The sequence below is a fragment of the Mandrillus leucophaeus genome, unplaced genomic scaffold (genome assembly GCF_000951045.1).
Source record: "Mandrillus leucophaeus isolate KB7577 unplaced genomic scaffold, Mleu.le_1.0 Scaffold1239, whole genome shotgun sequence".
Taxonomy (NCBI): Eukaryota; Metazoa; Chordata; class Mammalia; order Primates; family Cercopithecidae; genus Mandrillus; species Mandrillus leucophaeus.
Window position 1 is genome coordinate 138,310 of NW_012100754.1, and position 11,277 is coordinate 149,586.

An 11,277-nucleotide genomic window follows, 5' to 3' on the forward strand; every position below is an offset into this window, starting at 1 on the left:
CCTTCCAAAGTGCTGGGATTACAGGCGTGAGCCACTGTGCCCGGCCTTGTTTTTTGTTTTGAGATGGAGACTCACTCTGTTGCCCAGGTTGGAGTGCAGTGATATAATCTTGGCTCACTGCAACCTTCACCTTCTGGGTTCAAGCAATTCTCCTGCCTCAGCCTCCCGAGTAGCTGGGATTACAGGAGCACTCCACCATGCCTAGCTAATTTTTGTATTTTTGGTAGAGATGGGGTTTCGCCATGTTGGTCAAGCTGGCCTCAAACTCCTGTCCTCAGGTGATCTGCGCATCTCAGCCTCCCAAAGTGCTGGGATTACAGGTGTGGACCATCATGCCTGGCCTTGTTGTGGTTTTGCTTTGCATTTCCGTAATGACAGATGATGTTGAGCATCTTTTCATGTATTTATTGGCCATTTATATACCTTCTTTGGAGAAATGTCTGTTGAAGTCTTTGCCTTTTTTTTTTTTTTCTTTTTTTTGAGACAGAGTCTCACTCCGTCGCCCAGGCTGGAGTGCAATGGTGCAATCTCAGCTCACTACAAGCTGTACCTCCCAGGTTCACGCCATTCTCCTGCCTCAGCCTCGCGAGTAGCTGGGACTACAGGCACCCGCCACCACGCCTGGCTAATTTTTTATATTTTTAGTAGAGATGGGGTTTCACCGTGTTAGCCAGGATGGTCTCGATATCCTGACCTCATGATCTGCCCATCTCGGGCTGGGATTACGGGCGTGAGCCACCATGCCCAGCCACCCATTTTTTAATATTGGGGTTCTTGAGAGTTTTGTTTGTTTGTTTGTTTGTTTTTTGAGATGGCGTCTCACTCTGTCGCCCAGGCTGGAGCGCAGCGGCGTGATCTTGGCTCACCGCAACCTCTGCCTCCCAGGTTCAAGTGATTCTCCTGCCTCAGCCTCCTGAGTAGCTGGCAGCACAGGTTTGTGCCACCACACCCTGCTAATTTTTTATTTTTAGTAGAGACAGGGTTTCACTATGTTGGCCAGGCTGGTCTCAAACTCCTGACCTCAGGTGATCCACCCACCTCGGCCTCCCAAAGTGCTGGAATTACAGTCGTGTGCCACCGAACCCAGCCTGTTATTGAGTTTTTAAGAGTTCTTTATGGACTGGGCATGGTGGCTCCCGCCTATAATCCCAACACATTGGGAGGCCAAGGTGGGTGGATCGCCTGAGGTCAGGAGTTCGAGACCAGCCTGGCCAACATGGTGAAACCGCATCTCTACTAAAAATAAAAAAATTATCCAGGCATGGTGGTGGGCGCCTGTAATCCCAGGTACTCTGGAGGCTGAGGCAGGAGAATTGCTTAAATACAGGAGGCAGAGGTTGCGGTGAGCTGAGATCGCGCCACTGCCCTCCAGCCTGGGCAACAGAACAAGACTCCCTCTAAAAAAAAAAAAAAAAGAGTTTTTTTTATGTATTTTGGGTAACAGTCCCTTACCAGATATGTGATTTGTCAATATTTTCTTTCATTCTGTGTGTTGTCTTTTCACTTTCTCGATGATGTCTTTTGAAACAGAAAAGTTTTTAATCTTGATAAAGTTCGATTTATTTTTTTCTTCTGTTGCTTGTGCTTTAGCTATCATATCTAAGAAACCATCTCCTGCCAGGTGTGGAGGCTCATGCTTGTAATCCCAGTACTTTACATGGCAGAGGCAAGAGGATGGCTTGAGCCCGGGAGTTCAAGACCAGCCTGGGCAACACAGGAAGACACCTCATCTGTCAAAACAATTTTTTCTTTTTTCTTTTTTTTTTTTTTTTGAGACAGAGTCTCACTCTGTCGCCCAGACTAGAATGCAGTGGTGCGATCTCAGCTCACTGCAACCTCCAGCTCCTGGGTTCAAACAATTCTCATGCCTCAGCTTCCCAAGTAGCTGGGACTACAGGCATGCACCACCACGCCCAGCTAATTTTTTTTGTATTTTTAGTAGAGATGGGGTTTCACCATGTTGACCAGGCTGGTCTCAAACTCCTGACCTCAAGTGATCTGCCCACCTCGGCCAAAAAAATTAATTAACTGGGTGTAGCAGTGTGTGCTTGTGGTCCCAGCTACTCAGGAGGCTGAGGTGAGAGAATCGATTGGGTCCAGAAGGTCAAGGCTGCACAGTGAGTGCTGATTGTACCACTGCACTCTAGCCTGGGTGACAGACCAAGACCCTGTCCAAAAAAAAAAAGCATTTCCTAACCCAAGGTCGTGAAAATTTGTTTCTATATTTTCTTCCAAGATTTTTCTAACTTTATCTCTTATATATAGGTCATTTATCCATTTCAGGTTAATTTTTGTAGGTGCTGCAAGGTAAGGGTCGAGTTTCATCCTGTGCATGTGAATATCCAGTTGTCCCAGCACCCATTAGTTCAGTTCTTCCCCACTGAATTGTCTTGGCACCCTTGTCAAAAATCAACTGGCCATAGTCAGAAGGTTTATTTCTGAACGCTCATTTTTGTTCCACTGATCTATGTCTGTCCTTATGCCAGTACCACCCAGTCTCATTGACGTTGCCTTTGTAGTAAGTTTTGAAATCGGAAAGTGTGAGTCAACTTGTTCTTCTTTTTCAAGGTGGTGTTGGATATTCTGGGTCCGTTGCCTTTCCATATGAATGTTAGGATCAATTTGTCAATTTCTACAAAAAAGGCAGTTTTTAAAAACTCCCCAAGAAAGGGATTTTGATAGGGATCATGTATTGAATTTTATTCAGTAATGTTGTGTACTGTTCAAAGCACAAAAATTTGCACTTTGTTAAATTTGTTCCTGTTTTATTATTTTTAATGCAATTATAAGTGGAATCATTTTCTTAATTTTACTTTCAGATTGTTCATTGCTAGTGTATAAAAATACAATTGATTTTTGTAGATTGACCTTGTATCCTATACCTTTAACTTGTTTATTAGTTCTAATAGTTTTTTAGTGGGCCAGGTGCAGTGGCTCAAGCCTGTAATCCCAGCACTTTGGGAGGCCAAGGTGGGTGGATCACTTGAGCTCAGGAGCTCGAGACCAACCTGGACAACATGGCAAAACCCCATCTCTACAAAAAATATAAAAATTAGCCAGATGTGGTGGCATGCGCTTATAGTCCCAGCTACTCGGGAGGTTGAAGTGGGAGGATTTCTTGAGCCTGGGAGGCGGAGATTGCAGTGAGCCAAGATTATGCCACTGTACTCTGGCCTGGGTGACAGAGTGAGACCCTGTCTCAAAAAAAAAAAAAATTTTTTTAGTGGATTCCTTATGATTTTCTATATATAAGATCATGTCATCTACAAATATAGATAGTTTTACTTTTTCCTTTCCAATCTGGATGGCTTTTATCTTTTTTTCTTAGCTTTCCTAACCTGGAATGAACCTTCAAGACAATATTGAATAAGAACAGTGAAAGCGGACATCCTTTTCTTGTTCATAATCTTGGTAGGGGAGAGCTTTCACCACAAATACGATAAGAGCTGTGGGATTTTCATAGATGACCTTTATCAGATTGAAGATATTCTCTTCTATTCTAGTTTGTTGAGTGGTTTTTTGTTTTGTTTTGTTTTGTTTTTTCAGACAGAGTTTCGCTCTTGTTGCCCAGACTGGAGTACAATGGTGTGATCTCCTCTCACTGCAACCTCCGCCTCCCAGGTTCAAGCAATTCTCCTGCCTCAGCCTTCCTGAGTAGCTGGGATTATAGGCATGCGCCACCATGCCTGGCTAATTTTGTATTTTTAGTAGAGATGGGGTTTCACCATGTTGGTCAGGCTGGTCTCAAACTCTCGACCTCAGGTGATCCACCCACCTCTGCCTCCCAAAGTGCTGGGATTACAGGCATGAGCCACTGCACCCAGCCTTGAGTGGTTTTATTATGTTGGATTTCATCAGCTGCTTTTCCTGTACGGTTTTTGTCCTTTATTCTATTGATACAGTGTTTTACAGTCATTGATTTTCAGATGTTAAACCAACCTTGCATTCCTGGGATAAATCTCACCTGGTCAGGGTATAGAATCCTTTTTATATGTTGTTGTATTCAGTTTGCTAGCATTTTGTTGGGCATGTTTGCATCTATATTCATGTGAGATACTCATCTGTAGTTCTCTTTTCTTCTGACACTGTCATCGGGTTTTGGCTATCCTTATCTTTTAATGTGTTAGAGTGTGGAACAGGAGAGACAGATCAACCTCTCCCCTCCTACGCTCACCTGCATCTAGTGGGAAGGGACAAATAGAAGTTCTGAGCTCAAGTTCAGACAGTGTCAGCAGAGGTACCAAAAGGGAAGACAGAGCTTCATCTGTAAAACAGGATAGGAAACCCAGCTGGCAGCCTGGAGGTAGTGGGCTGGCCTGCTGCCTTCTTTGCAGTACATCTAGACAGTGAGAATACCTGAGGGAGCTGCCATATGCTGGCCTTCAAAGGAAAGACTGTAGCACTCGACCTCTGAGGTCCCTCCTGGCTCTAAAACTCCAGCTCTGAGGGATGGAGTCATGATCATAATGTAACAGCTCACCCTCCCTATTCGCTTACTGGCCCAAATTTCATAGAGAAGAGGAAAGGGGGACCAGTGTCCTTAGCTAGAAGCCTGTCAGGTTCATGGCCAGACCTTATTGAATGACAAATACCTGGCCGACCAGTGACAAGGATGCAGAGAATGCTCTGGAAGAACTGAGAGCCTGCCTTCTTTTTGGTCCCAAAGGAAAGCAGATCCTTGTGGTAGAGCCTGGAAAACATCCTTAAGGAACAGAAGAGAGCACAGACAGGCCGCAGCTCTGCAGGCCTTTTCCTCTCTGCAGGGCTCCAGCAGCACAGTGGGAGGCTCTATAAATGCCGCCAGGGAAGAGGGTGGCAGCTGGCAGTGTGGGAAGGGTAGGACTCTTGCAAATCCTTTACTTCAATTGTCTTGTTAAATAGCCATCAGAGTCCCTGTGTGACCTGGAGAAGATTACTTCCTTCCCACCCTCAGAGCACAGGACAGGCACACACACTGGGAAGGCTGTGGAGTCAGGAGTCCTGGTCCCTAGGTCTGGGCTCCTCCGAGGAGCTAATGGCCCATTCCCTCTATAGACGCACCATTCCCTCCTGGGGCATCCCGTGCTACTTTTGCACCTGCAGCTCACTAAGAGGCCCAAGGTCCCTGAGCGAAAGCCCACGAGGCAGGCAGGGAGAGGAGCGAGCGGGCTGCCACCATCACTGCCACTAAGACATCTTCTGCTGACAACTCCCCTTTCACAGACTTCTGCCAGCCCCCTTCTGATTAGCAAGCTGGGCAAGCAGCACTCAGGAAAAGTCGGCATCTGTTAGGTAACCAACTCAGCTGCCATGCAGGGGATGATGTAATCTTGGATTCTGTGGTTGCTAGGAAAATTCTGCCTGCAGTGATATTGCGTGGTCCTAGGGCTCAGGCGAAAACAGAATGTTCCCGAGAAGACAGGGGAAGGATTCACAGGGCTTCCCAAATGAGGGAGCCCCATCCCAGGAAGCCAGACGGCTCGTGCCCTCTTCTAGATGCTGATTTCCCTTCTGAGCAATGGAGGTTGTGCTGGTAAAGCCAGAACCCCATGAAGGCAGGCTGGCGGTGGGAGGTGACAAGGCTTATTCCCTTAGCAGCACCTTGGTGCTCTAGTGCCAGGTAGAAGGTGTGTCTTGTCATTGCATCTTTGTATTTGGGCCCTCCGTCTCTGGCCTCCCAACGACTGGGTGCGTCCTCCCTCTCTTGGTAGAGCAGTTGGAAGGAGGTCATCACATGCCGGCTGTGGGGGAGACCTGGCTCACTGAGTGGGGGCCAGCTCACTCTGCCACTCCATTTCACACGCCAGGAGCCTCAGTTCACACCCCCCACACTGGCCCACCCTCGGGTGGCCTTTCCTGTCTCTCCTGTTCCGATCCACCCCCTCCCAGCGAGAATGCCTGCAGTAGTACAGACAAGATGTCAGAAAGACAGCGGGCAGCCAGACTGGTACTTTTTGGGGCAAAGTGAAGATCTGCCCTTTTACAGAGGGGGCGAGAGTAGCAGGACCAGATCAGGGAGTCAGGGTGGGACCCTGCAGGTCACCTTCTGGCCCACAGCCCCTCCCCAGCCATATCAGCCCCTTTCTCCCCAGGCAGTTGTGGGTGTCGGCAGCAGGTCAGCATTTCGAGCTTTGCCCTCCTGCCACTGCCTATCCTGGCCGCTCATCAGAACCTGTCCTCTGGAAAACAAAACAAAAGAAGTGATTTCACAAGTGCCTGGGCCAGAATCTCAAATTCAGGATTAAGAAAAAGAAAGATGGCCGGGCGCGGTGGCTCACGCCTGTAATCCCTGCACTTTGGGAGGCCGAGGTGGGTGGATCATGAGGTCATGAGATCGAGACCATCCTGGCTAACACGGTGAAACCCCGTCTCTACTAAAACTACAAAAAAAAAAAATGTAGTCCCAGCTACTCGGGAGGCTGAGGCAGGAGAATGGCATGAACCTGGGAGGCAGAGCTTGCAGTGAGCCGAGATCGCGCCACTGCACTCCAGCCTGGGCGACAGAGCAAGACTCCGTCTCAAAAAAAAAAAAAAAAGAAAGAAAAGAAAAGAAAGGAGGAAAAAGAAAGATTGTCAGGGCACAGTGACTCACGCCTATAATCCCAGCACTTTGGGAGGCCAAGGTGGGTGGATCATAGGTCAGGAGTTTTGAGAACAGCCTGACCAACATGGTGAAACCCTGTCTCTACTAGAAATACAAAAAAATTAGCCAGGTGTGGTGGCCCGTGCCTGTAATCCCAGCTGCTCAGGAGGCTGAGGCAGGAGAATCGCTTGAACCCGGGAGGCAGAGGTTGCAGTGAGCTGAGATTACGCCACTGTACTCCAGCCTGGGCGACAGAGCGAGACTCCATTTCAAAAAAAAAAGAAAAAGAAAAAGAAGGATTGTGGGCATATCTGTCTCAGTCAGAGCCAGGTGGACAGGAGGCTGGACATGGGCCCGACCATGTTCCCTGGAAGAAGTGTTGGGTTTGGGTGAAGGCGAAGCTGCTGCAAAGAGGAATGGCTATTTAAAACTACAGTGAGCCAGACCCTCTGAAGGCATCAAGACGTGAGTCTTGAGAAGAAAGAGGGAGGTTCCCAGGGGCCACCCCGCCTCCAGCTTTGGGAACTCAGGAGCAAGGGCTGTGAGCAGAGCTGAGCCCTGCTCCAGGTCACCTGGGGCCTCATCATGGCTCACCTGTCAGCTGTGTAGCCTTGAGCAAGCCTCTGAGTCTCACCCTGGCAGCCCCGCCTTGTAGCCCTACAGCAGGGTTGCAGGCCTTGTCCCCAGCCAGGCTTCAGGGAAGCCCAGAGGGGAGGAAGACTTCCTCGGACGCACTTTGTCCTCGGAAAGTGCCGCGATCCTGGTGGACGGGAGCTCCAGCTTGGCCACAGCCTCCTTGCTTGTCCTGCTCATCAGCCAATGCTGGAAGCCCCATCGGCGATCCTTGTCCCCTTATCTGCAGGTGCAGAGGACGTGGTGATGGCGTTTTCCAGGTCGGAGACAGAAGACCGAAGGCAGTAGCTGCAAAGCCCTTGGAACACCCTGGATGCTGTTGAGGGCCAAGAGATCTGTGTGGCTCCTGGGCCGGCTGAGTGGCAGCAGACCCCCTTGCCCCACCTCCCACTTCCCCTACCCAACCCTGCCCTGCCCCATCCCACCTCACAGCTACTCAGTGGGGCTGGCATCAAGGGAGACACCAGTGGTGCGTTTATGATTGGCTTAAAGGGATGGACTTGTGATTGGCTGCAGGAAGAAGCTTTTTTATTTTTTAAATCTTGACCAACAGAAACCTTTTATTTTTATTTCTGACTCTTATTTTTTAAAAAATTTGCGCCTCGGTATCTGGCTTCCCTGGAAGCTCTCCGAGCTCTGGTGCTTTAGTTAGGTTATTTTTTAGAAATGTGAAGAGGTCTGATTGGCTGCTTAAACTGGAAAGGGACTGTGATTGGCTGGTTAATGGGAAACGGTTTTTTCTTTGATTGGCTGCAGGTGTTCTGCTGATATCAACGGCTTCCCTATTTTGAATGCAGAAAACAGGGTCTGGGACATTAGTCGTTATATTTGACTTGAAAAGAAACCAAGTGCGCTTTGCAATATTTATTACACAAAGAACTTGCTGCTGCCTTCACATTTGGGGTTTGTGTTTGATTGGCTTTCGGTGCGTGTGTTTGGTTTCCCGTTGGTTCACCCGTGACTCCTGTTGCCATGGATTCACCCCCCTCTGCTGCCGGCTCTGGGCCTGAGGGTCCACCTGGAGAGTACATTTGCTTTAATGAGTGCACCTGCCTCCACCAGCAAGGTGATCCCAAGGACCCTGAGCAGCTGGAAAGTTGGGCCCCCGAGGAGCTTTGTGTCGTCTTGAACCCAACAGCCCAGAGCCTAGAGGTAACCGTTAGTCGGGGTTTACGTGCATTGCCTGCATGAGCTGGCAACCAGCCAGCGTCCCTTGGTGAGAAAGGGATTGCCGAGCACCGTCCAGGCCCCGCCAGCCGGGCCGGGCCCAGCAGAGGCGCACTACCCAGCTCTGCCCTCTTGGCCATCCCTCTGTGTACCACTTCCTGAGGCCTCATTCTGGGGGTTCTCTTGGAAAGGGGAGGAGCTTCTCCCAGTGTGAGACCCCAAAAGGCTCTGGAGGTCATCTAGCAGAGGTCTCTGCTTGGGAGCCCAGAACCCATGTAAAAGCCCCAGCTTGGCTCACAAGGCCCAGGAGACCTCCAGCTCTAAACACCAACCCCTGACCTACCCCAGCCAGGCTCCCACCTGTCTGCTGCCAGCGCAGTACGTCCTGGCCGGCACTGGAGTTCTCTCACTGGAGGCCCGTGCCCTCCACTCCACTGCCTCTGGAAGGGTCTCTCTCCACGTCAGCCTGGAAGGGACAGTGTCATTTGTTTATGAAGTGCCACGGGGACATCTGGCTGGGCCTTCACCAAGCAAGTCCCTTCGACCGACCCTTCAGCCAAACTCAGGCCCAGAATTGGCAAACTCAGTTCAGAATGGCCGTCCTGGAGGTGGGGGGTGAGGGGCAGTCTAGTGTTCCTGCAGGAACCCTAAGTCCTCCCACCTGCCACCGCCTTCCCTGGGAGGGGGGTGGTCCTCCTAGCTCCCTGGATCACTGGCAGGTGTGGGATCTGGGGAGAGGGGTTGGAGAAAGATGCAGTCCTCAGGAAGGGGGCCGCCACCCTCCCCTACGCTGGTAGATGCTGAGGCCCCTAGGTGCCCAGAGCCAGGGGCACCGTCTCAGAACCAAATCTTTCCCCTTTCTTGGGGCTTGGGGCTCGGGCCATAGGGGCTCCTGAGTGTCATGAAGTGCACAGGAACCAAATGACTGAGCCCTGGAGAGCCCCATGGTCAGTGGGTGGTTCACGCTGTGCTCTGGCACCATCAGCCTGTCCCAGATCGAGCTTCAGGCTAAGACCCTGTGTCCTCCACCATGCACTCACCCCTAGCCCTGGTTAGCTGACAGTCAGCTGCGGGGAACACAGCTACAACCCTACCCTGGCAGGGACCTGAGAGCATCTTCTCAGGAGGGGCAGCGCGTGCCTGCATGTGCTGTGCGAGTGAGCACAGCCGTGTTCTCACTCAGATATACACGTGCACACACGCACTCTCCCAGCCCAGTGGCCTGGTGGTCTGACTGAGGCCCTGGGGAAAGGTGAGTTCTTTCATCTCCCTCCTCCAGGTCGTCGTGCCTGGAGTCAGGTGTCAAGGCCACACTGCTGGCTGCCCCCTTTTTGAACCTGTAGCTCCTATAAAGGGCCCACACCTGGTGGATACCTGGTTGAGTGTGTGGTCTCTGCCCCAGCCTGTCCTTGTCACGATCACAGGCCTTGCTTTTGTAACGACGACGACCCCGGCCTGTCTCATCTTCTGAAGAGGAAAAGTCAAAGTGTTGCTGTGGCTTCATATTTCAACTAAAAATATATCTGTTGGAGAAAGAAATTAACAATAAAGAATTTTCATAGGTTGGTGTGTGAGCTGAGCTGGTTTCTCCCTCGGAATCAGGCGCTCTGACTGATTTCCCTACATCACGTGGGCTCTGCTGCTGCGGGGCCCCTCCTTCCCAGGGAGGCACAGCCAGGAAGGACAACACCAAGTTTGAGAAGTGTCTGTGACCTGAGTGGAGCTCAGGGTTTGGAAGAATTTCTAGATGTACCCAGCCCAGCTCGAGGGTCCTTAGGAAGGCTGAACCTCCTTTTTGACCTGGAGATTTTAAACATCATTCCAGATTCAACTGAGATCAGTAAACTTCAGAGGCAACCTCATCCTTCCACACCTATGAAAAGACACTAAGCACTCCATAAGGGTGTGGGGATCCCACCATCCTAGGCGCCGCAACATCCTGACGTGATGGCACCGGTCTTGGAATGCTTGTTACAGACACCCAAACAGATATCTGTCCCTTCCACCGTCCCAGAAGTGCAGGATGTATTGGTTTTCAGCTGCATGTACAAGTTTGGAAGCTGAAATCATTTCTGCTTCAAGAATTTTTGCTTCGGAAGCATTTTCTAGAAATTTTCATTTCCACCCTTCATAAACTCATTTTTGGGTCTTTTTTTTTTTTTTTTTTTTCCTATTTACATGGTCTCACTGCTTCTATTTCCTTTTCAAAGAATTTCACTGGGTCCTAGAGGCTATGAAGTTTACAGAATATGAGTACAATGGCACAACCAACATCATTAAATCTTTGTGTTTGGGGAGATATTGGGTCTTTTAGCCGCCCATGCAGTAGCCAGATGCGCAAGCCCCTCTGAAACATTTCCAAAAATACCTTGTCCAGGCTTTGCTTGAATACTGTCTAGAGTTGGGGAGCTCACTACCTCACAAGTTAGTCCAGAGCATATTCATGTAACCTATGCTTATCCTTATGTTGAGTTGATCTATCTTTTTCTGTAACTTCTTGTCCAGAAAGGAGTTTGTAGTCATTGAGAGAAAGACAAATAAAGATCGCTGTGTTAACCAGAAGTTACGTAGAGACACACATCCAAGGGCTCATGCAGAATCCACCCCCTGCCCAGCACTCTGAGTGGCACCGTCAGCCTTGTAGTTAATCAGCTCTTCTAAGCTGAGCCACTGAGTAGATCAAGGGACTGACCGGCTGGCCGTGGTCCCACCTGCCCAGCCCCCAGCAGAGAGCTTGGAAACCGGAGCCAAGCGGGATCGTCCTCCCGGTGCTGTGTAACCTGTCTAAGCTGCCTAAACTGTCATGGGAAGTAGGCCACATAAATGAGTCAGGGACACTTCAACAGGCAAAGGAAAAACACTGGGGACAGCCTTGGGTCTTTCAGGCTCCCTCAGCCCACAGGCAACCTCCTGGG

The 11,277-nt window shown here is 50.0% G+C and overlaps 1 protein-coding gene across 4 annotated transcripts in view; it reads left to right on the top strand.

The window, feature by feature from the left end:
* Positions 1–9,927, top strand: part of CTNNBIP1 (catenin, beta interacting protein 1) — a 54,339-nt gene extending 44,412 nt beyond the window's left edge. For all 4 annotated transcript variants that reach the window (XM_011971683.1, XM_011971682.1, XM_011971684.1 and 1 more), the window contains exon 5: positions 7,425–9,927. In XM_011971683.1, coding sequence (XP_011827073.1) covers positions 7,425–7,483 — 59 coding nt within the window. In that variant the 3' untranslated portion in view covers positions 7,484–9,927. The remainder of the gene's footprint in view (positions 1–7,424) is intronic.
* The last annotated feature ends 1,350 nt before the right edge of the window (positions 9,928–11,277 follow it).